Source organism: Aulonocara stuartgranti, assembly GCF_965226115.1.
Source record: "Aulonocara stuartgranti genome assembly, chromosome: 1".
NCBI lineage: Eukaryota > Metazoa > Chordata > Actinopteri > Cichliformes > Cichlidae > Aulonocara > Aulonocara stuartgranti.
This window is the reverse complement of record NC_138939.1, coordinates 8,884,308-8,910,673: the sequence shown is the minus strand read 5'-3', so window position 1 is coordinate 8,910,673 and position 26,366 is coordinate 8,884,308. Positions and strand designations below refer to the sequence as shown.

General features: G+C 39.6%; 2 protein-coding genes across 3 annotated transcripts in view; both read right to left on the bottom strand.

The window, feature by feature from the left end:
• adcy7 (adenylate cyclase 7) overlaps nt 1-17,462 on the bottom strand; it is a 63,286-nt gene extending 45,824 nt beyond the window's left edge. For both annotated transcript variants that reach the window (XM_082533594.1, XM_082533595.1), the window contains exon 1: nt 17,335-17,462. The gene's annotated coding sequence lies outside the window, so the exon portion shown is untranslated. The remainder of the gene's footprint in view (nt 1-17,334) is intronic.
• Nucleotides 17,463-18,436: 974 nt separating this feature from the next.
• The window catches only part of tent4b (terminal nucleotidyltransferase 4B), a 30,759-nt gene continuing 22,829 nt past the window's right edge, over nt 18,437-26,366 (bottom strand). The window contains exons 4-12 of the mRNA XM_082531578.1: nt 25,940-26,060; nt 25,080-25,187; nt 24,687-24,815; nt 24,288-24,501; nt 23,697-23,823; nt 23,277-23,362; nt 22,887-23,095; nt 22,599-22,745; nt 18,437-20,848 (exon numbers count right to left, since the gene is read on the bottom strand). Of these exons, the coding sequence (XP_082387704.1) occupies nt 20,687-20,848; nt 22,599-22,745; nt 22,887-23,095; nt 23,277-23,362; nt 23,697-23,823; nt 24,288-24,501; nt 24,687-24,815; nt 25,080-25,187; nt 25,940-26,060 (1,303 nt within the window). The 3' untranslated portion in view covers nt 18,437-20,686. The remainder of the gene's footprint in view (nt 20,849-22,598; nt 22,746-22,886; nt 23,096-23,276; nt 23,363-23,696; nt 23,824-24,287; nt 24,502-24,686; nt 24,816-25,079; nt 25,188-25,939; nt 26,061-26,366) is intronic.

Below are 26,366 nucleotides of genomic sequence, written 5' to 3'. Positions count from 1 at the left end.
GCAAAAGAAATGCTGACAGCATGTGCTATAAGTGCAGCATGGCACGGCGCATTCTGCTAAGCCTTCAATTACAGCTGTCCAGCAACAGAGAGGTCAGACAGTGGGAGTGACGCAGAAAGAGCACAGAGGGATCTCATTACCTCAAATGCCTCCTGGGAGCTATGGATGACTGGAGTAAATGAGGGCTGACTAATAGCATCCTTGTCTCTTTGCTGAGTGTCTTCATTAGCACTCTTAAAATGTTTGTTCCTGTATCAGCCTCCTCATATGACTGGCCTCCGAATTGTGTTTAGTCTGTGTTCCACTTCATTGTAGGCTTTACATTGGCTCACACTTTCTTTCCGATTCTGAATGGAGGCCTTGTTGTTGGCAGTCTGAAAGTATGCGGCAGGGTTACAGTTACACATTTTGCAAAAACCTCCCCTTATGTTTTGCCACTGTAAGCCAAGAAATGTGCATAAAAGCATTGCTGATGAACAGCTACACAGTCAGGAATGTCTTCAGGCAGCAGTACCAATTCTGAGGTTTCTGTGGTTGAGTGGGAAGAAGAGTTTTTGGCTGTATTGGGTGAAAGCAAGGTTACTCCTACTGAGCATCTGTCTGTGCAGGATCTCTCAAAGGAACGGACATGAGTTGCTTCAGTTTCACTGCAGTCCCTCCCAAATATGAGTCACAGTCTCACACTGTGCAGCATAAAGACAAGCTCATCCAGGTGTGAAGAACTCACCCTGTTTAGTGCATGACTCCAGTTATCCTATAATGACATCCAACTCCATCAAGAAAGGGCGATTTTGTATGCATGCTTAAACAGGGGCAATATAAAGTTACTGTTCAACCCAAGAAAGAGTTAACAAATGGATAGTTTCTATAAGTAGCCTGTGGAAAGAAGGAAAACATCCTTCAGTAAGAAGGCTGATTAAATCTGAAACTAACCTTGAACTAATTTTAGTATTTTTGGAGTTATTAGTTCCACATGTTTAATTACTTTTATTTCGTTAAATATTTAGTAAGCGTGCACTTGGCATATTAGAAGAACAACTTCTAACAGCTATTTAATCTGATAAATCGAACTTTTCTTGAGCTACCAGGCAAAATACTGGAAGCGCTGGTTTAAAAATGACTCACTGATCAGTTTAAATTACTACTGATGTAAGAACAAAAGTTTGACTGCTCCTGGGACAGACATGATGTGATCAGCTAGAGAATAAAATATTTAAATGGGCTTTAAACTTCCGTGTTAAATAATCTGATGTGCACCTTCTTAGAAAAGCAACTACATATCGACTCACTGCAGCCCACAGCTGTGGGTACTGAAGAGTGGGGAGCCAGCACGGAAAAAACGTCCCAGCATTTTCTTTGTTTCTACCATGCACACTAATTAATGCACAATGCACCATGCACCAGGCATGAATGCTCTTGCATAGGTTACATTATAGGACCTACAAAGATTCACCACAGAATAAATCAATCTTTAGAGTTTTAGGTGTGATGGTTCTTTTGATTATTTTACTTCCTCAGATCATCCAGGGACAGAAAGAAAATATCTATATAGAACAAAACAAACAAAAAACCTCAAGAAGCAACAGTACTAAGACGAAAAAGTGAAAATGACTCAAAATAAAACCTCAGTGCACATCTTCATAGTATAGAAGGAACATGTCAGCAGTGCAGCAGTGATAGACAAGTTATTAGCTGCCCAAGATGGTGGAATTAGTCAAAGGTCTCTCTGTGGATGCTAACACATGAAGGGTTCCCAGTGAGCCAGCCAGGGGTTAAACATAGAAAAGGAATTAACTAGCTGGTTAATTTCCAAAATAAGAGTAACTCCAATGTGCAAAATTAATTTGACTGCAGATGATATATATGAGTCTTGTACAGAGAAAATGTTTTGGGTTTTTTTTTTTAATGTAAGAAGTAAAGTCTATGTGTCGGAAACAGTTTGATTTTACTGCATATGTAGAAAAAGTGCAAATGTATAAACTTACAACTATCACAATCAAGTAACTTAATCAAATCCAGTGAAAGGCATCGCTTTTGGTCCAAGTTCAGTGTCTGCTAGCTTTTTCTTCACTTGAACTGAATGAAGAAGCAGCTTTTACAGTCTGCAAGTGAGTTTTATAAACACTATAATTTCCCAATTTCTTAAAACCATCAAAATACTTGTTCATAGTGATACAAAGATTAACTAAAAACATTGTGTTGTGTTGAGAGATGGTGCACACACACACACTATTGGTATTTGACACACTCTTGCATCACCCAGGAGTCAAAAGAGGAACACAGTGAGCTTTTTGTTCAGTATGCTGTCAGCTGTCACCAATCATTGCTTTGATCACACTTACCACACAACGCAGAGTAACTGACTGCGGATGTTGCTGCCATGAGTTTTGGATTGCTCTATCACACTAAAACCAATTAAGATATACATAAACATAAGCTGTACAATCACATTGCTACATTGTTCCCATATTTTCTCTTTATTTCCAAATGTGAAAGAAGATCTGCAGAGCTCAAACATCGAACACCTGCAGAGGTTTTGAGTGCTCTGAGAGCTCTCAGATGAAGGCCAGTCATACCCTGCGACATACAGTCGACCGCACACCATTTCACTTCCTTAACAACCGTGACTCATTTCCCTAACAACTGTGCAAGGACAGTTTCGTAAAAAAAAAAAAAAAAAAAAAAAAATCCTGCAGCCACTGCATAATTAGTCACAGATGGATGCTGTTATGAAAGGAATGACAGATTTTAAGTCCTGTCAAGACAAACAGTGAATCTATTTGGGATAGATAAGCACAGATGCAGATAAGAACCAAGCATTTATTATTCATTTATGGACACACGGTTCCTGTCATCAAGAGGAGCAGTAATGATCCTTAAAAGGCTCTAAAACTGAAATCCATTCCATGATTACTGACAAATGAGAGATGCAGCCACAAAAGCATAACACAAATCTTTATTGCTACAACAACTATCAACTAGAAGACAGATCACCAAGCCAGAATAGATGAGCTTACAATGCATTAACAGAACACCAGTCTTTTGACCGTGTGACACCTGAGCCTGAAGCTTTGGGCTGCTCCACTGGACCACTGCCTCCCAAATGGCGTTGGCAGTGACCCATGTGACAGCCCCACAAAGGAGGAAGTGAGTGTGGCGTATGCGAAAGAAATGATATTTTAAAGACTGTGGCTTTCTTTTTCTACACAACAAAACAGAAGCATTCAATGAAACTATATATGTGCAGAGGCTAATAAGAAGGCCCTTTATATCATAATGAAAAGATCCTGCAATATTAAAGAGAGAATGTAAACAATCAGAAGATAAACTATGGTGCGACGGTGGGGAAGTAGATCGCTGTTTCTAAAGAAGGAAGCGTCTGACAGAACCGTATTAAAGAAGAGAGAAAAGGAGGATATCAAATCATAATTTGCCCATTACGTGTACAGGGTGTTCCCTCGAGACCTTTGGGGAATCCCCAATTACATGAGGTTTGTGATGCTACCAGATTGTAACGTTATTATTTATGACAGTGATATTACAGTAGGATGTGTCAATAAACAGTAAAAATAATAACTTTGTTTTTTTAAACACTCCGAATTTATATAAATTGTAAAAAATAAAGTATATCAATACTGCTTTGTTTGACAAAAATCAATGCATTTTCCTGTTATTTCTAATACTTTGAGAAATGCCTATATTATGCCCGACAATAAAACTCAAATTAACAAAACTAGTTAAAAATACTGGCTAAGACATCCTAATGCGTACTCAATCTTCCAGGTAAGGAATTCCCAAAACATTGATTCTGTTCATCTGGCCATTGCGTTTTCAGTGGAAGAGCCGTTTCGTCACTCAACCAAGTCATTTCTTCAGTCCTGGCTAACTGAAGGTTTCCTCAACCTTATAGACAGTACATGTGAATAAAACATCTCCAGTCAACTGAGACTGAAGTTACTTGGATAAGTAATGAAATGTTTCTTCCACTGAAAACGCAACATCCAGATGAACAGAATCAACTTTTTGGGATACTGGCCAAGACCTTTCTTCTCTACCCTGGTGTAAATGTCACTTACTCGTCTGTCATCTTCCTACACTGCAGGCTGGCCTACATAGCTATGCTAATACTGCACGAAAGAGAGCACTATTTTGTTGCCCTACAGCAGGGGTCCCCAATCCCAGTCCACGAGGGCCGGTGTCCCTGCAGGTTTTAGATGTGTCCTTGATCCATCACAGCTGATTTAAATGGATAAATTACCTTCTCAACATGTCTTGAAGTTCTCCATAGGCCTGGTAATGACCTAATCATGTGATTCAGGTGTGTTGACCCAGGGTGAGATCTTAAACCTTCAGGGACACCGGCCCTCATGGACTGGGATTGGGGACCCTGCCCTACAGCATCTGATGATTACATAGCATTATTCAAAATCCTTTTGGCAAATGAGTTATCTTTCTACTGTGTCACCACTACCACAGATTCTCATCAACCACATGGACACCCTCTTTTATTTGTGTATTTGTCTCCTTCTGTCTAGTGCAGTTGCAATGCAACAGGTGGACCAGTGTTTGTTGAAATAAATTACGTTATGGCTGTAAACTCCACCCATGCTTTAGAGTAAACCCAAAAGAGAACATAGCCAAGTAACTTTGGTTAAGTCAACAGACCAATGATGAGGCGCTCCCTTAAGCCAGAGCTGATGCTTTGCTCCTAAGTCCTGACATATTGCAGGCAGTTTACGCTTGCTGGGAGAGGTTGGAAGCAGGTCATTCTCTACAGGCAACTCTATGACAAGCAGGAGCATTGGGACTTCTAAAAGGAACAGAGCCAGATTGATGCAGCAGTTGGGCATTGTACAGATAACTCTTTAGTTGTATTTTTTCCCGTTTCAAATTCTGTTGTTCATATGTTGACAAGCACTGACGTATGCGTCAGCCAAAAATGATGACTTTACCAAGTGAGAACTGATATTTCTAAAAATCCACCCCAGTTCAGTTTTGGTACATATATTTTTGCTGTCTCTGGGTGAATAAAGACTAAACCACATGAGAAAAAAACAAAAAAAAACAAAAATAAAATAAAAAAAATGTATGCCACCATCGCACAAACAACTCAAAAACTCAAAGCATACTACTCTATGAAACAATCTGATAACGTTTTCTGTTCCATTGCCAAAATTGGATAAATCTTCGTTACAGTTCATGATCACCGCTTTGGCTAGTGTTGATATATGCTGTAGCTTTGTACTTTTGCAGTTTGAGTCTGTATATGTCAACATTTTATCTGGAAACCAAATATAAAAATACTTGAATAACCCTTGAATAACCCTAGTTGACCAGATAAGGCACATCTATGACATCTACATAAAGGCATGTGCTTTTCAGTTTACCCGAAACATAACCTTATCTATTCCAATTTAAATTGTGCACCCCAAGACCCATCTGACATTTTTCCAACAGCATTCCCAGCTTTTATCTTAGTCTCTGCACTATTCATTCGATAGGTCACCTACCAGCTCTTCTTCCCAAACAGAGAGCCAATCCTGGCTAATCACTCATTAACCAGCCAAGCACAATGAGCAGCTTGTTGGAGCAGGAAAGTGCCGCAAGCCTCCCTGTGGCATGCAAACACCACATATTTCTGAAAATGTGAATGCACAAACACAAAACAGCACCCACCAAGAGCAGCGCTGTGTACCAACTAAATGACTACAAGCTTGAGGCTAAAAAGCTCTATAGGAAAAAATATAAACACCGAGCAAATTAACTGTAAGAACAGTAATATTTGCATTATATCGTTGAATATTGCATCGCTCCCTAAATATCCTTCAAAAATTGGTAAAAATAAAGACTTTCCTTGTCTTAGAGTTATTCACCTGCTGAATTCCTTTTCGGTTCAGTGTCCTTAGTTACTAATGTCTTTCACAGGCAAGTTTTCATTTCTAAAATGAGTTCTGCAAACTCTGTGTCTCAATGGCACTTCTCCAGATGAGGTGCTCTTATAAGCATTACATAATGTCCTTGAACCACAGCAAGCACAATACTCTGAAAATGAAATTGGGAGGAAAAAAAAAAAGTAAGAGAGAAAGAGCAGGACACCCACACATCTGCACCATCCAAACTCAAACGAGCATTCAGAGGAGGCAGGCATTGCCTCATGCCAGCTGCAGGGCATTTCAATGTTCAATATGGCTTTCGATCAAGAAGAAAGAGACAAAAAGGTCATCTCATATGTATCCATGGGACGCGAAAACATTTTACAGCCAACAAATCTCTTGCCAGTACATCACAGGCGCATTAGACAAGATTCATAAATCTGAATATAGTATCGATTGGCTCTTTTTGGCAAATGTTTTGCTTTGACTGTGTACATACATCAAAATGTATCTTATCACCCAACTGCTGAAGGCAGATTAGAATGAGTGTTGACACAAAAGTGCTGTGGGCGAGGAGGGTGTCCAGGAAATGGAACAATTTAACAAATGGGGTGAAGAGGCATTTCTCTAATGGCACTCCAAAGCATCCCATCTCAGCAGCACTGATCCTCTCCAAACAGCAAAACTAAGAGGCCATGGCCTTTTATGGCCCCTAGAGAGCTTTCCTGGCAAGATACATTAGTAGTCTTGAACAAGTGTGATTGAAACTGGACACTAGAGGATGACAAGAGAGCAAACAGTAACGGTAGTTACTGTCCTAGCATTTATTTCCCTAAAAACCTACTTCAAAAGTTGAAAAACAGCACAAAAAACCCCACCAGCAAAACCTAAAGGGGTTTCTCCATAACCTTAGAAAGCAAACACTCTCATGCAGTCGTCATTTTGTTGCTTGTATTTGGGCACAGAATTCACAGTATTGGACCACTCTCCTTAATCTTTGAATTAAAGTGTTTTCAGTCCCACTGCTACAACTGTATAAAAAAAAAAAATAAAAAAAAAAATCACACATTTTCACACAGTCTGTCTTTACACACATTTGTGAAAGCAAAGAGCTCACTGAATTTGAGTCTGGCACTGTAATAAGATTCCAACACTGCAACAAGTCTGCAAATTTCTTCCCTCATAAATATTCCATGATCAGTTGTAAGTGGCAATACTGCAAAGTGGAAGCATTTAAGAACTACAGCAGCTCAGCCACAAAGTGGCAGACCGTGGAAGGTTTCACAGCGGGTTGTCAAGTGTTGAAGTGCATAGTGCGCAAAACAGCTGGGAGACTAACATAAATACTCCATGAGATCAGTATCCCTGATCCCCCGATCTGATATTTGACTCAAAAAGCCAGATCTGACATTGGTGACAAGTAGACGCTCTATGGGCAAATCCATTTATTTTAGTTATAGGTTGTGTTGCGTACACCACACATCAACGGCAGTGCACAAGCTGCAGGAGAGCCAAAACAGGTTGGAAGAAGCAACAGTTGGCAGGAATTTCATCCCTGTGGTGTCAACAGTTTTTCTTTTGTATGTTTGCAGAAATCTTTATACTGTAAACTGCGGTCAAGTGAGCTGAGTGATGGTGCATTCCCTCTATTCTTAGGTTTGGTTTAAAACTTGCAGTAACTTGCAGTAAAGCTTTTACTGCATTTCATCACTAGGGAAACAGCGTTTAAGTGAAGCCTGATTATAGTCAGGCTGATCAAGTTAGTCTGGATCAAGTGGAACCTATCCCATTTTATTTTGGGTGAGAGGCAGGGACTTCCTGAACAGGTGTGGAAGTTAACTAACACTGAAAAAAAACATTTTCAGAAATACATAGATTTTTTGCCACCCATAAGTCACAATTGCAAATTAATGACATACTTATTTTCTCACTTTTGAGTCATTTTCTCAGAATTTTCAGTTAGTAAGTCATAACTTGGATATATGCAACTCAAACTTTGTAATCATAAACCAAGAGTTTGACTTATCGATAGCAAATTCTGTTTTCATTATTCAGTGTTTGAAACAAGCTTCCACAGACAGCTCACCGGCCCATCACAGGGTAAAACAAGATAAGTTAAGAAGAAAATAAGTGGCACTTGTAGAAAGAAACATGTTTTAAGGTAGATCAGACTAAATCTCACTATATGAGAATCTTTGAAATAAATCTTGGAGATCTTATCATGTGCATTAACAGAACAGAGTTTTTCAGGATTAATAGTTAGTTCATTTTGATAGAGGGCAAGTTCTGTCATGCATACCACATTTTTGCGGTGACAGTCATGAAATAGGCAGCAAGGGCAAGGAATGGAAACAGAGTGGGACTAGAAACAAGTGGGTGTAATAATGATGACTAAAAAGCAAAGACAACCATATTAGGATTTCTCATCCTCTTGCTCTTCAAACAGCCAGCTGTTGCTCTAGCTATACTTAAGAGGTAAAGTCATAGTTTGTCTAAAACATTTCTTTGGTCACAGAGTCGAAAGAACTGCAGGATAAAATGCAATCACATCGAGCAATAACTGATTAAATCAGATGTGGACGTTGCCCTGAAATAAGATTTTGAAAAAAAAAAAAAATTCATACCAGAAGTTAAACTTTTACCACCATTTCTGCTGTTGCAAAAGTCTCAGAGTTAAATTCAGGATCCTTTGTGCGCCATGTCTCTCTCTTATAATGTATGCAGTAAAGTCTGAAGAAGTTTCTTAAGTGACAAACCTGTCCTGGATGTTTCTTCCTAAAAATACACGGCTCCAAATATCACGGGCTCCTTCTTTTAACTTGAGTATGTGGAAAGCCACAGGTTATCGGGTTTTGTGCTTCGCAGGTCGTCTTAACATTTCTTTCCCTAAGTGATTATGAAGATTTCTTTTACTTAACCTTAATAGCACTGATTTGAAACCGTGATTGTATGTCTGCGTGAATTGAAAGTTCCTGTAATGACCCTGTTTACCATCTTCAAGTAATTTTTCGAACCACAAATTATTATTTCTGCTTCACACTATGATGAAATTCAAAACACACACAGTAGCACTCTACTACCCTACCACGAAATGTAATTCAGAGACGCCACAGATCAAAATTTAGTGCAATTAAAAAGGCACCTCAACATTTTTTGAACATACGAAAGATTGAATTTCCTTTTTTGTGTCCAAACTGACAGAAAATTTGAAAAAGTGACATGTAAACATGCCTCTAATGTACCCTGAATGTCACACCGCCAGACAAAATTTTACAAAGAGCTTGGTAGAATTGTGAAATATTTCTGACCACTTTGACAGCAACTATTTTCTACAAAAGTGCCGCATAAACAGAGCTTAAAATTCTTGACTGTCAGTTGTTTTCTATCTTGAGCTGTTCTTGATGCCCAGGAATATTTCTATTAACTTTAATTACACTCCTCCGCCTTCCACCACTACCGTGCGCCACCTTCAAAATGAGTTCCTACTAATCAAGCAATGCAGAAGCCCCCCAAATCCTGTTCCTTGAATTGTCATTTCAGGTTGGCTCCAAAGAAAAGTCAAGGATTAGTTATAGTTTGCATGATTTTGGAGCTTAGCACTTAGTACAGAATGCATAATCATTTGGACTCTTGTCTTTCAATCTACTAAAGTTTAGACTATAAACTGTCACAGGAGTTGGGCAATAAAACCAAGTATTAGCCCAATGTTCTGTGAGCCATGATTCTGGTGACGTCAATGACATCAGCCTTTGAACCTTGGTTGACTTTAGAGACCCTGTCCCAGTGGCATCCTCATCCTTTTCATCCTATAGTTTCACAACATCTTGTTGGGAAAAGATTCTGGGAGAAACTGATTCAGAGACATCGCCAAACCAGACGTCATCTTCACCCTACTCTCCACGGACTCGTGTTTTTTTTAAGACCAAGATGAGATTAGGTTGACTTTAAATATATGGAACAAGTGCAAGCAGTGTGAAAACAATCCGGAGAGCTTGGTGGTTCTGGCGCTCGACAGTAAGTGGCCTGATTCACTGACCGATGTTTTTGCTCTGTTTTTATAGCTGTGTTTACATCCATGCTTTAAACACTGAGCTGTCACGTGTCACTGAAAGCTTATTATCAAGGCACCATGTCAGAAGTATAGTTGAAATGATGTTTAAAGCTAAGATCAGACCACAGGGTACCCTTCTGTAGCAATGGTTTTTGTTAAATTAAAAAAAAAAAAAAAAATAGCTGTCTCTATTATTATGCAAGAAATAAAATCGCACAAGAGAGGATAAAGCAAACGAGCATTTACAGCATGCACGATGAAGACTGTGCCGAAAAAGGATTAGCTGTGATCCCTGGGTGAAAGCACTAGAGTCGAGAGTTAATGAGTCCGATTAGTCCCCACTGTGTGTTCGAGGATTAGCACACTGTCCACCTAGAGGAACCCTTCTCCTTTCGAGCCTGAAGGGGAGAGACAGCAGAGCGAGAGAGCCTGAGAGAAAGCGAGATTGAAAAATGAGCGACGAAGAGAGAAAAGACAGGAAAGAGGGGAGAAATTGGAGAAATTATCAGTGCTGTAAGTGGCTAGAAGCATTTTAAGAACATGATGAGGTCTAATAACAACAGAAAATGCCTATTAGTAAGAAACACTGCCTGTGTGTGTGCGTGCGTGCTTAATGAGGACAAATCTGGATGGAATTTCTCTACTGAGACTGATAGGAAGGAAGTACTCAACAGTAAAGAGGGAAAATAGCTTTATCCTGACACACAACCCCATCTCAATACACTCAAAGAGATCAGACATGTACTTTAAAATGATTGTTCAAAAATGATGCTTCCTGAGATTTGGTGAGGGTTTTAATGTATTAGTATTTAAAAACTTTAAATATGTTCTTGTGCCATTCTGTGTTGCCAGCTCCCACTCTTGTTGGGAAAAAAAATGTGCTTTTTAAAAAAAAAACAACAACAATATAGCCAAAAAGAGAAATAAGCATGCTGCCAAGCAAGAACGATACTGAAAGCAGCACAAAGAGACAGCTTGTGTTCCTCTCAGCTTCACAGATGGTGTCAACTCTAGTTCTTAAGAAAAACCTGTGAGAAGTCACATTGTGCATCCGGTGAAGGTTCCCCACATTTCCTGTCAAGGTCATTATCTTTGTCAAGCACAAACCAAGAGTATATGTTGCACATAGGTGTTAGCTCATTTACATATATATATATATGCGTGCGTTTAGGTAAGCGACGCACAACTCAGCAAGATTCTCTTCAGCGCTGATGATAACGCTGTGTACCCGTTTCAAAACACAGGAGCGGTCAAATTAAACAGGGCACACTCATCTTCTTTCATTTGCTTAGAAGAGAAAGGCACCATTTACACTGCAAATGCCCATTTACATTTGCATTTAACATAAGTTTACATACCTATATTGAGTTATCTGTACTTTTTTTTTTCCTTCACAAACTGAGGCGTGTAGGTGTCCATACTGCTGCAGAACACTTATGCAATTTAATTCGGTGGTTTCCAATGTTTGCAGCAAAAAAAAAAAAAAACCAAACAGGTCATCTGACTGAAGTTATATTTACACCAAAGGTGAAGTGAAACTCACACAAATATAGCCTGAGAAGTGTTTTTGGAAACCAACACAGAAGGGTTATAATGGATAGCTGGAATGAAGTTACAGTAACGTATTTTATCAAGCCCTAAAATTACTCTTCTCCCCAAGCCCTCTGCTTTATTTCTCTGTCCATATAGGCCGTCATTCAGCTCAAATGACAAAAACAAGATTCTGTAGCTGTTGTTAACGTCTGGAGTAGGGCTATGCCATGTCATATTGTCTGCAATTAAACATTATTAATAAATGTCAAATCGAAACATCACTGCTATCGTGAAACCACGTGTTTAAATTCCACAGTGTGCTCAACAATGACACAAGCCTGGGCAAGTTTGAAGGCAAGAGCCGTGCGTCAGCCTCCGAGGACGATTTAGCAAAACCCGAGCTACTTCAACAGCTTCCAACAAAACAAAATACTTTACATAATATACAGGAAAACTGTTTCCACTAAAGATTGAACACAGCTGGTGATGTGCGAAACAAATATAAACAAATGACTCCACCAGGTGTCGCTGGCTGCTCTCCATTATGACAGGAAGAGCAAAGGTGGATAGAAATTAAGGATGTGGTTACATGGTGGAAAAGCTACAGTGGGGCAAAAAAGTATTTAGTCAGCCACCGATTGTGCAAGTTCCCCCACCTAAAATGATGACAGAGGTCAGTAATTTGCACCAGAGGTACACTTCAACTGTGAGAGACAGAATGTGAAAAAAAAATCCATGAATCCACATGGTAGGATTTGTAAAGAATTTATTCGTAAATCAGGGTGGAAAATAAGTATTTGGTCAATAACAAAAATACAACTCAATACTTTGTAACATAACCTTTGTTGGCAATAACAGAGGTCAAACATTTACTATAGGTCTTTACCAGGTTTGCACACACAGTAGCTGGTATTTTGGCCCATTCCTCCATGCAGATCTTCTCGAGAGCAGTGATGTTTTGGGGCTGTCGCCGAGCAACACGGACTTTCAACTCCCGCCACAGATTTTCTATGGGGTTGAGGTCTGGAGACTGGCTAGGCCACTCCAGGACTTTCAAATGCTTCTTACGGAGCCACTCCTTTGTTGCCCGGGCGGTGTGTTTTGGATCATTGTCATGTTGGAAGACCCAGCCTCGTTTCATCTTCAAAGTTCTCACTGATGGAAGGAGGTTTTGGCTCAAAATCCCACGATACATGGCCCCATTCATTCTGTCCTTAACACGGATCAGTCGTCCTGTCCCCTTGGCAGAAAAACAGCCCCATAGCATGATGTTTCCACCCCCATGCTTCACAGTAGGTATGGTGTTCTTGGGATGCAACTCAGTATTCTTCTTCCTCCAAACACGACGAGTTGAGTTTATACCAAAAAGTTCTACTTTGGTTTCATCTGACCACATGACATTCTCCCAATCCTCTGCTGTATCATCCATGTGCTCTCTGGCAAACTTCAGACGGGCCTGGACATGCACTGGCTTCAGCAGCGGAACACGTCTGGCACTGCGGGATTTGATTCCCTGCCGTTGTAGTGTGTTACTGATGGTGACCTTTGTTACTTTGGTCCCAGCTCTCTGCAGGTCATTCACCAGGTCCCCCCGTGTGGTTCTGGGATCTTTGCTCACCGTTCTCATGATCATTTTGACCCCACGGGATGAGATCTTGCGTGGAGCCCCAGACCGAGGGAGATTATCAGTGGTCTTGTATGTCTTCCATTTTCTGATGATTGCTCCCACAGTTGATTTTTTCACACCAAGCTGCTTGCCTATTGTAGATTCACTCTTCCCAGTCTGGTGCAGGTCTACAATACTTTTCCTGGTGTCCTTCGAAAGCTCTTTGGTCTTGGCCATGGCGGAGTTTGGAGTCTGACTGTTTGAGGCTGTGGACAGGTGTCTTTTATACAGATGATGAGTTCAAACAGGTGCCATTCATACAGGTAACGAGTGGGGGACAGAAAAGCTTCTTACAGAAGACGTTACAGGTCTGTGAGAGCCAGAGATTTTCCTTGTTTGAGGTGACCAAATACTTATTTTCCACCCTAATTTACGAATAAATTCTTTACAAATCCTACCATGTGAATTCATGGATTTTTTTTTTCACATTCTGTCTCTCACAGTTGAAGTGTACCTCTGGTGCGAATTACTGACCTCTGTCATCATTTTAAGTGGGGGAACTTGCACAATCGGTGGCTGACTAAATACTTTTTTGCCCCACTGTACCTCGGCCCAGGTGGTTAAAAAGCTCGATCCTAAATGTAACATTTCAGGTAGAAAATATTTTTTGATAACAGTGTTGAAGCTTGCTACCGCTCTCTGTAAGCTACAAGGATCAATGAAAAGATACTGTCAGTAATATCATTATCGCAAATTTTCTTGAAATCTTGTGATATCATTTTGCAGCTATACTGCCCATCCTTTGCTTGGAGACCAGACAGACTCAGGTATCCGCTAACCAGGGTTGTCACGATACTTGAATTTCAAAACTCGATACTGATACCGAGGAAAATACTTGATACCCGATACCATCTTTGATATCCATGGGGACATAGTGTGTTTTGGACACATAACTGTGTTTTCCTGTCAAATGGACACTGTCTGGTGACATTTGTTGCCTACCTTCTATATTAATGTTATAGCTTTATTACTCAACCATAGCTGCAAGCCACTACCTTACTGATAACAGACAGACAGTGTGGCTAACGGATAATTGCTAATAGTGTTTCATAGTATTATCATCAAATTTTACAGTGGAGTTAGTAATTGGCCATAGCTTAATGAGATAAACACCAAACCAAAGGATGCAAATTTGAATAAATTTGATTACGTTAGCCTACAAAATGACCTGATTCATTTTACTCCAATGCATTAACATTTTTACTAAGGATGCATGACAGTGCAGACTATGAATACATAACATGAAAAATAATGGTTGTCAACAAACCCCACTGATGAAGACATGCTAGCACTGAAACCACACACTGGGAACTGCTGTCTTATACTAGCGACATGGTCAGCTGAGGCTCCACGCGAGAGGGCGAAGAAACACAAAACAACTGAACTACCAGTTATTATCATCACAAAGCAGACCCTGGTGTCATTCCCCACAATCTGTTTTGTTATAGTTTGGGATTTTTTTGTGCGCACTCACAGCTAAACCCTGTTTGGGTGCATCAAACTGTAAAATCAATCTGCAAAATTACAACACAGTTTTCATCGTGTCAAAATTACATACATCATACCATCACAAAGGATAACTGCACACCAGTGGCCAATGCTAATGTATAGGTTACGATTTAGATTACAGCTTTTCTGTCAACGGGTTAGGGTTATTTAGGGAATTGCAGTAACGCATTCACCTGCTGAGCCATGACCAAGAATTTAACACCACTGCCACTGCATAGACTAACCCCTCCATTACATTAAAACACATGAGCTCCATACGTCAAAGCAATGATTTCTCTTGCTTGCAGATATTTTACACTGACCATTATACATGGTAGTCTCACCATTTTAGGCTTCAATGTTTTTCACTGCCTAGATTAAATTAAAACAAAGTGATGTCATTAAAAATAACAGCAAGTGGTCAATCCATAAGCCGCCTGTACTTATGAGAATTGGAAAAGGGATCAGATTAGTAATCAAGCAAGTGATACACAGCCGCCCCACAGAAGCTATGTCTCTTATCCCGATGGAGTCAGTAACAGTGAGTAGGCTCAAACAAGCAGAAACATGAGAATTAGCCTATCCATGTACCCAGAATATGATAGCAGGAATGCACATGTCATTCGGTTCTTGGGTTTACACATTTATACACGTCATCACAGCGTAAACAAAAAAAAAGCTTTTAAGCCATGTAAAGAGTTTATCACCAGAACAGCTTTGTAGAGAAGAAACACAAAGCCAATTGGTGTTTTCAGAAGTCACTTGTACAGCTACACAATCTCTTCCTGGCTCTTAGGAGAAGTAATATGGCCTTCATCCACAGTTTAAACTACCTGCCGATGCCAAGAAATGACTTCGCTGCAGCTTCACTTTACGGAAAGTAACAGCTGAGGAAGTGCAACATTAAATACTCAGATGTGATGGAGTTTACATATCATTTCTCAAACTATTTGCAATAAATTATCACAAAGACCGATTTCAAGTGAAGCCATATATTGCGAGTTGTGTATGTAAGCTGTTCAGCTGATGTCTAATCTTCTATTCAGACCAAAGCAAGCGAGTGGACTGTGTGCACATAAACAGATTTGCCTGAAAAGCTATACATCAGCCGACCATTATAATCCCTTAAAACTATGTCCTGTATGTTCTGCTTTCAGAGATCACATCACCTATGCTGTAACATTACATTCAGGCAAAATTATGCACACTGCTGGCTCAATAAATACATGGGCTGACAATGTGCGGTTGCTTTCTATTTAGGAAACAGACTGAACTTCACAACAACAAAAATAGCTCTTAATATGTCTAACTTTAAGATAATAATAAAACTACCTCACACTCACTGTGATGCACCCAAATAATACACGGACCATTTCCTGCAAAAATAAAGAAGCCCCAGTGAAAACTGTTGTCAGTGAGATATGGGAATCAACGTTTTTCTGTATTGTGAATATATTATTAAAATCAATTTAAGGTCATTTTAAATCCACTTAAATGAAATCTGAGCTCATAGATGGATATCTAAAAAAATGGACAAACACTGTGTGAGAAGTTAAAATATTATTAAAATCGGATGGTTAGTTATTTTGATTTCATTAAAAATGACTCATGCTGCTTTCTCTGGGATCTCGCAGCACAGCTCCACAACTGTTGTTTTAATGACCACTAATTAAAAAGTGCAGATAACGTCATTTAATATTAGATCATTTTAAACTGATTTGTAAATAAATCAAATTCAATTTCGATTTTAAACTCAAACAGTAAAGCGCCTTCTGAAGCACGCACTGTGTTGTGCTCCAGTTACTAAAGGACTAAAGCCAGTTTCACTCTGAAATGAGTATACAGGCACTGACGGGGGCACTATTCGTGGTAGAAACGGGGACCATATGTTGTAGGAAGAGATTTGAAGAGATAAAACTATTTTAAATCAGCAACATCCAGCCTGCCAAAAAGCAACTTACTTATTAAAAACAATTTTACCTTCCCTAAAATGCCCTTGTTGGTTTGAAGAACACCAGAGCACGGAGAAAAGACATCACAGGATCACTGGTAGAGTTTAATCCATGCCGAAGTAAATAAACTGGTTATATTTGGATGGGTGCGCTCAATAAATGAGTGAGAAACACTACCAGTCATTACCCGGTGACATACAAGGAGATACACATTTGACACAAACGCATGGCAGACCGAAAGCCCGTTTAGAACAAGGGATAAATCCACTTTCTGATTTCTCACAGTTTCAGACAGTTTCTCCACCTACAACTCGAACAAACTCGCACTAAATATGTGACAAAGAGGATTTCAATATTAACATTTGAAGCTCTAACTCTCAAAGGCAGGTCGCTTAGATCGAGTCAGGAGTGAGTAGCTTCATTTCCGAAACACACCAATTCAACTTCTTGCAGTCTGGATGACAAGAGCAGGCAGGTAAAAATGCGTCAAGGAAAATCGATGCGGAGATCAAGAAAAGTGTCATTTTATTTAACTTTAGACTTCGACAAATTTACACACACACATATATATATATATATATATAAACCTCGACTTAAATGAAAAGGTGTTGCCAGAGATGGAAAGTTTTCCGCTGAGACATCCTTGTGTTAACCGTTTTCCCCCCGTGCAACCAGTTACCCTTCTCTTGAGCATGCAGGTGTTAATGTGTCAGGAAGGGTCGTTTTTGTTTTGTTTAGTTTTTTAAATCAAACAAGAGTTTAGCATCTTACCTGAGAGACTTAAAGGTCTTCCGGGAAATAAATCGTACATAAACGAACCGGTAAGTGCTCATTGAGTGCGTGGTCCCCGTGCGCCTCTTCTCTACTCTTCAATTGCCCGTGCGCGCGTTGCGCCAAGCGAGCACGCCCCTCCTCCATCACTGTCACACACCAGGGGCGTTAACCAGACTTTTTTTCAACATTGGGCAAAGATGGGAGCCCCAAAAAAGGCAGGGGGGAGACCACAGACCCGGTTAAATATAGTATAGAAAGCATTGGCTACTATTTTGAGGCTCATGCAGGAGAGTCCTATGAACTAAGAGAGATGTATTGTGTGAAGAGTAGTTTTGCACAAGAGTTTAAAACTATTTTTGCTTACGGTGGCTGCAATTATCTTTGATGTTAACTTAATATCTGTACTGCATTTATATTTCTGTCATCGTACTTATTGAGAACACTAGAAACGTCTGTGCAGTTTTGTTAAAACCACCATAAAAACGTCTTTCAAGACTGTAATTTCAAACTTGCACAGAATGCAATGCTGGTTAGCGTAGTTGCCTACAATAAAACCTTTTGGTAAGATGCTGCCACCTTGTGGTTTAAGTTTTCAATACATTTTTAGTAGGGTTTATACATTTTAAAGCTTTAATCACTGAAACTTTATTGTACTTTATTGAGCCCCGTGGGGAAATTGCTCTCTGCATTTAACCCATTCACTCAGTGAAGCAGTGGGCAGCCATTGGGCGCCCGGGGAGCAGTGTGTAGGGACGGTACCTTGCTCAGGGGGTACCTCAGGGTAGCTGTTAAGGGGAATCGAACCCCCGACCTTCCGATCATGGGGCAACCACAAACAATGTGGAGTATGAGTTACATACAATATTTGCATGCAAAATAAAAGAATTTCAGTCAAATACAGGAGTATTTGCACTGGATCAACTTCCACCACTGGTTCATTTCATGCTCTTGGAGACTTTCAGATGAGCTCCCCTCTGGAGATGTCCCTCTCACACCCCAACACAATGCTGCTTTTCATTTTAAGTGACCTTACAATTATTTAATTTAGTCAACAAAGAGACAGACAATTCAAAATAAAAGTCAAAGGCAGACCAGAAACTTGTCTCAACATATGGTTTAATGATATGGTTTTTATTGCATGGATTGTAATAGCTGCAGAAAAACATTTCAAATGAGTACAGTTGGGGTCAAAGCTTTCCTGCTGTGAAGAAACATGGTCAGTGGACATTCAGATGGCACAACTTGATTCACCTTTCTCCTTGTCTGTCGACCACAAGACCAGCGCTGTTATACTGCATTTTTAAACCTCAGCTGTAGTACTTGAGGATGAGTGAGGTGTTGGAAGGGTAGTGGAACTAGGTTTTTTTTGTGTGTTTTTTTGTGTTGTTTTTTTTTTTTTTTTTAATAATTCAACACCAAATAACAGTAAGTTGACTTAAAAGTGTCCTGATCCTGCTCCATCTAAACATAACATAGCTCGGTGGTGAGCATAACATTGTGTCGCTACAGTAGTCATTGTGGAGTAGCATTCTATAACGTGAGGTGGTGGTTATTGCTGGCTACTTGTTTTACTGTGGGTGATTCTTATCACATCTGAGAAAGGTAGATGACGAGGGGACTGCACTGTGCTTCGGTGTGAGACTCCCTCCTAGAAAAACTGTTTAAGTTGAAAGTTTGCTATGTGCAGCTGCCTATTCAGATAAGACACCAAGCTTATGTCAATCACAATCGCACACAAACCCAAAAAAAAAAAAAAAAAAAAAAAAAAAAGGGAAAAAAAAACCCCCAAATGCAGTATACAAGCCCAAACTCTGTGGATTAAGACTTGGAGCAATAACTCCATCTACAGGTTAGTTGCTGTACTGCAATGACAGAAGTGTTCTGTTGATTTATAAACCGTAAAACAAATAGTCTCTCTTAAACTAGGTAGACCAGCCACATGAATAGAAAATTCTCACCACATGACTTGTAAAATGGTCTTAAATTGTTCAAAGTACCTTGGTCACTCAACTGTCAGTGGAACAAGAGAGAAAAAAAAAAAAAAAAAAAAAAGTAGTAGTAGTACAACAATAAAAAGGTGGCATCTTCCTGTATCCTAACATGCCCGACCCCAACCCACCTCCCGACAACTTATCCCATTTCAAATATAGGACTCAAAGATATGGGCTCTAATGTTAAACACATAGATCCATACTATGTTCATACAATTAATAAAAAAATAAATACATTTAACAAATACAAATGATTTTGTAGTTTGTAAATTATCAGAGAAACAGATTATTATCGCATTGATGACACGTTTTCAAGTGTAGGATTTTGTTGTTTTTTTTGTCCCCCCTCCCCCCAATAAAACCCATTATCGCCCTATACGTTTCAAACCTGTAGTCTTAAAGCCTCTACACTGATGCGACTGAGCTGGATAAGAGAACTCGAGCTCCCTCTGCTCATCTATAGGGCTGTATTGTGAGCAAAGGCTCACTCAGGGCTAACTGTTAACACTGTAGCACACTCAGAAAGCAAACAGGAGAAAAACTAGATGCTGATGATTTCTGTTGGCAATGGGACCCAAAGCAGCGGGAGCAAAATGTGCATGTTTATACGACTTCAAATTGTCTGTAAAAATGTCATACGAAATAGGTTCCTCTTAGTTGTGATTTTTTTTAACAGTTTTTTGCTTATTTTGTGTGTTTTTTTTGTACAAATCTTTTTATAACCTGTTTAGACATAACAAAACAATTTAAATCAACTAAAAACATATCATGCATAAGTTATTTCCCCGCTCTTATTGATTGCATTTGTAAGTGACCATCATTTAAAAAAAAAAAAAAAAAAAAAAAAAAAAAATCTTCATACACATTTTCTGTTCAACATAACTTTTTTTTGTACATTTTAAGCCATTTGCATACTTTAATTTCTCTTTAAAACCTTTGATCCTATTTTCCAGCCAGCAGTTCCAGGTATTGCTCCAGAGCTGATTCACAAACCTGGCCTGTCCATTCCTGTACAGCAGGAGGCGCAAGAGGCATATTGTGTAGGTGCTGGCTATGGAAAGAAAAACCCCACTCCTTACAAGAAGCTGTTGGGAAGCTGGAAACTGACCGTTTACCCTTTGTGATTTCAGTTCAAGTCCATGAAATTATGTCCATTTCCAATTACGATTCTCTTTGTGAGTTTTTCCTCCCTGCTAGAGGATGTTGCTCGTCACCCTGAAAAGCCAGATTGAAAGCGTTCTGGACGATGTTTCAATACTAGTAGTCTCCCAAGCCTCGAGTCTGGCAGCAGAAGTAAGATGTGACAGTCCGTTGCAGAAAAGGAAGGGAGATCTGGGGTGATGCTAGCAAAATTAACCCTATCTGTAAAGATCCTCTTGTGTAGAGTCTCGCACATTTTTCCTCCTCTTGCTGCTGGCCTGGTGGTGGTGCGGCTTGTTGCTCGGATGGCTTTTGCCACCGGAGAAGTTGGTCTGCTGCCCGTGATGGCCACTCTTTTGGTGAGAACGAGACATCCTGGCCTTGGAGGCAGAGGACAAAACATTTAGTTATTAATAGTGGTGGAATTTCCGTAGACATGCAGCGGGTAAAATAAGCACTTCAACTCAATATATTTCTAGAGGTGCCATTTAGATGAAATCACCAGATGTCGGTAACAACCCATCCAATGCACACATGCAAAGAAATCAAACCACTGATGTCCATAAATTATGTGTAATAATGAGACATGACACAGGGATAAAGTACTGAACAAGTAATACTTTGTACAAAAGTCTTTGTTTGTTCAAGACCCTCCTGCGGTGTGATTTTGGCCCAGTTGTCCAAACAAACAGTCTTCAAAATCTGAAAGTTCCCTTCTATGAACTCTGACCTTTAGTTTTTTGGGAGGTTTTATTTGTTTTTGTTTTGTTACACTGACTTTCAGTTGGATTCAGGTCAGGTTGGCTGGGGCATTGTAGCAGCTGTACTTTCTCTGAAATCAATTGAGAGGTCCCTTGGCAGTGTTTGGAATCATCGTCTTGCTAAAACATCCATCCTTGTTCCAGCTTCATCCTCCTGGTAGATGGCAGCAGATTTTTAATCAAGGATGTGTTGGTATATTTTTCCATTCATCTTTCCTTCAAGTCTATGAAGCATTCCAGTCCCATATGCTGAAGACCCCCCCCAAAAAAAAACAACAACAAAAAAAACAAAACAAAAGCCCAGCCCTATATCATGATGCTCAACTGATTTGTACTTCACTGTTTGTGCGGTATTTGGGGGGGCAATATGCAGTGCCTTTTGACCTCCAGACATGGTGTGCACTATGGCATTAAAATACTTATTGTTTTCTTTGAAACAACTGTACCTGCTGTAGCTCTGTGGTCATTGGCTTTTGGACAACTCTTGTAACAATTCTTTTCACTTCTGTCTGAAATCTTGCAGGAGCACCTGGTTTATGGTGAAATGATGTTCTTTCCACTTCAGGATTACAGCCCCAACAGTGCTCACTGGAACCTTCAGTTTAGAAATTCTTCTGTAGCTGATGCCATCTGTGTGTTTTGCAATAAAAAGGTTGCAAAGGTCTTGCGAGAGCTGAGATTTCAGCTGAAGTCATGACTTGCTATGCCTTTTTGCACTTCCCTTTTTTTCATGTGTTCAACACTTTTTCCCCCTCATGTCATTTCTTATGGTTTCATTTCTTTGCATGTGTGCTTAGATGGGCTGTTACCAACATTTTGTTGATTTCATGTCAATAGCACCTTTAGAAATACATTTACTTGGAAAATTGGTGATGTGTTCAATATTTTACCTGCTGTACAGTGTCAATGTAACTTGCCAGTGATGGTGCAGAAATGTGACAAAAAGCACACTAGAAAAGCTTCTCCATTTCTTTTGCAATCTTTCATTATCCAGAAAAAATAAATACAAATCAAAGTTATCCAGCAGTTACCAGCACAGGGCATTCTAACATTAGCCATTACTCTTAAATATTGCCCAAATTTACTGCAAAAAACATTAAGTTGCATTCTATGATTTTGCAATTGAAATGTTAAAATGTTATATTTATGCATCTGTAGTTCCTCTTGCAACCTATAAACCTTTATAATTTCTTTTTGTCTTATGTGTTCCTCAATCTTTGCTCTTAAACTGGATCTGTTTGAAAAATCTCAATAAGATAAATCCTTGATTTAAAGAGGCTAACAACTATCACAATTAGTCAAAAGTTAGATTGATACGTCTGTGGTATCTTGAGATGTATGTGTGAATTTAATGTGAAGCTGTGAGTACCTTTCCTCCCTTGTTGCCTCCAGGTGGAGTGCTGGTAGTGTGGCTCTGTGTTCTGTGATTGCTGACAGCAGCAGACTTTTCTCTGTGAGCACTGGATCCTCGGCTGGGCTGCTGTTTGGCAGTCTTACAAGGTGTACTATCAGAGTCCTGGGTGGGGGACAAAATTTGTTACAAAATATAATTTCCAAAATATTTTGTCACCTATAAATCTTTCTTAGGAAGCTTTAAATGTTACAGATATTTGCAATAATGTCATATTTGAAATATGTATGCAGCCACAGGACTGACCCCATCACTTGAGGTGGAAGTAGAGGATGTGGAAGACGGCGACAGTGGGGAGGAGGAGGGAGAGGAGCGGAGTGACGGGGAAGAAGAGTTGGAGGATGTTTTGCTGAGAGGAGTTGACAGTACAGCCACCACAGGATCATTGTCGTCATCTGGAACGTTGTTGTTGCGCTCATCAAGCTGCTGCGATTCAAACAATGTGACTTCATTTTCTACAGAAGCCGGGAAAAGACAAATGCAGAGTGAACACATTAAGCCTGTAAAGATTACATTTGGTCTACAATTGGTCTGGAGTTATTAGTACATTCAGCAGACAGTGAACTGCTGATCTTTAGTGGGTCAAAGTTACTTTGCAGTTACTTTTTTCAAACACATGAGAAAAACTGAACATACTGTTGAGTGGGCTTCCCCATTTTTTTCGGATCCATTCTCTGTAGTCATCCACTTCCTGAGTCACACGGATGATCCGGCCAAGTATGCTGTGATAGGACACAAGAGAGAAATACATAGTAAAACAGCAGTCTGAATACAAATGTTATTAGGGTTTGTGTGCATCAAGTGATGCAAGCAACAAAATTTTTTCTTACAATAACTAATAAGTATAAGAAAGTAGATATCATTTCACAGACTGAAGATAAACTGTAAGAAGCCCTTGTTTTTGCTGATAACCCTCCGCTCTGAATGTGACTGTACCAAAACAATCACTGATTCTACTGTCTCAGTTGTTTAAGTCCAAAGAATGAGAATTTCAGTATTAAGAAATTAAATTAGCATTAGACAAGTCCTCGCAAGTTTCTTGAATTTGTTCCTTACCTCTCACTCTCATTGTTGGGGTAGAATTTGGCGATGGGTGACACGGCATGGCTGAGCACCACGTAGGCGTAGTCAAACGCCTGCTTCACTTGCATGGCACCGTAAGAGCTGCGGCCAACATCATTGTCTGTTGGACACAAGACAGAAGGTGAGAACATTACCAACACGCCAATACGATGAAGAATTATCAATTCCACATTGCCTGTTTAATGACAACACCATTTTCTACCATTTAAGTTCTGTGTTGAATCTTTTGATAAGGTATGGCTTTAACCACTTGCACTTTTTAAGGTTTCTGCTATTTCATAATTATTCGCCTTCATTATATATTACATTTGGTTAGAATAACACAGATGGCTCTGCAAGTCTGAAGCCAAAAAAAATAATGAGGTCTTAATTGCAGTATGTGACATTATAGTCAGACTGGAGCAGCAGTTTTTACAGTCACGCTAATATAATACTGAAGATCAGACTGGATTTTCTTTGCTTTTTATCGACACACTGTTTGTGTAGCAAAGGCTTGTGCATTTAAATATGCATGTTGCACCAATTTAAGATTCAACACCTCTGAGGAATTAGAATAATTTCTACCTGGCTGTAGTGGGTCCTCAATGTAGAGCATGGAGGGCCTGTAGCCATCCAACATGTTCTTCTGAACCTCGTCTTTGGCAACGTAGCACCCGCCGTCTTTTATCCTGATGCCTGTTTTCAGGTAGTTGAAGTTGCGCCCATAGAGCTCAAAGAATTCAATGAGCAAAACACCAATGTTGATGTTGAGACCAAACACATCCTCCCTGTAGTGAAGCTGGAAACAAAGTACAGGTGGTTGTTAGAAGTACTGTAAATCAGTAAGTTAGCTGCAATTCTTGTTTCTCAGTTCAAACTGCAAATTTCTGAACATTTTATTCACAGGTAAGGGTTTTTATATTTTGTAGTCTTTGTATTTTGTTTCGGAACATTGGGCGGCTGGGTTTAAACTACAGAACCAACCTGCAGAAAGCTGACAGCCATGAGAAAGAGACTGTAGGAGCCAATTCCACCGGTAAAAACCTCATTGAGGTCCCGTTGCAGTAGAAACTGCTTCAGCACCAGGACCAGATAAGGCAGCACAGGATATTTCTACAGAATAAAGACAATAGGGATTATTATATTGTACATTTTTATATAAAGTAGCCTCACGAGAAAGCAAGCATCTTCAGGATTCAGGAAGACCTCGGGGTGATCCCACACAGATTAAGGTCTAAGATCAACTACAACAGTGCTCAAACAATGTACACATCTCTAAAAGAGGGAACTCAGCCTTACAGGTGTTAATACAGAAAAATACATGGAGCAAAAAAAAGGATCATACATACTGAACAGAAACTGTACTGTAAACTGTACCTCTTTGAATTCCTTGATGAGACGTGCAGCTTTCACTCCACTCGTCACATTGAAGCTGATGTCCACTTTAACTTCAGTGTAAGAGTCTGTCAGTTTAATGATGGGAACCTGGAACATGTGTGACACAGAATACGAATCCCTCACACTTGTTATAAAAGACATTTATAATTTTAAATCTGCACCTATAAACTACTTTGTGTCCAAGTGTGTCTGTAAGTGTGAAAACAACAGGTTCACATGCAATCATACACAACTGATAATCCTCAACTAAAATCCACTTGATATTCCCCTACAACTGCTTATAGGCTTTTTAAGAACCATAATAAGCGACAGTTGCAAAGCAGAAAAGGCTTTTACTAAATCGTCTGAGGTGGTATAAACCCAAATGTTAGGAAAAATCTATTAACAAAGCACAGATTGTTAATTAAACTTTTGGAATTGGTTGAAAAAACAAAAATGATGTGATATGAATGACAATGTTAGCTTCAAGATCATTACATGCTGTGCCACTGCTAGAACCACATCACTTTAGTTTGGATGAAATGTACTCTGTCATTTGTAGCAACAAAACACTTGAAGCATACCAAAGTTCTGATGCTGGCATTTCTCTTCATGTGCATGTCTGTACACATGCCTGACTATAATAAGACAACTATGCTTATCAGCGTCATCAGTGATTTCATACAGCTGCTTGCCTGAATTGAAGACACTGAAAACTAAGGCGAATTGCTCTACATGAATCTGATTTATTGCAGATAATTAGTAGCTTGCAATGATTCCATGTTTGCTTTTTCCACAGGTTGTGGCTTTACAGATTTATACCTCTAAACACAGAAGAAAAACTGGAAATGAAGTCTTACTGTGGCTTTGTCCAAAACTTTGATGGAGTTTTCATCTGCGACGTTTTTCTTTCGGAGCGCCTCTTCTAAAGTCCAGAGAGGGAGTGACTCCCACTTCCCAAAAACTACCAGGTCAATGTCACTGTTGAGAGGGGAAAATGAAGAGGAGGGAAAAAAAAGTTATTTTAATCCAACTCTTCTATATGAGTCCCTCAAAAACACCAACACAACGCAGAAGCATTTCTGGTTTATCTTCACAGCAAAACATTTAGTTTCAAGTTTGTCATGTGACAAAAATATTGACCCTCACTAAACTAAAAACAATGCAGCTTTAACATTAGGTGCACAACTAAAATAACTTCAGCTGAAATTTATCGTCGCACATAAAGACACTGCACATTGTTCCTCTGTACAAGTGAGTGTGGCGTGATTTTGCTAAAATTTTCTA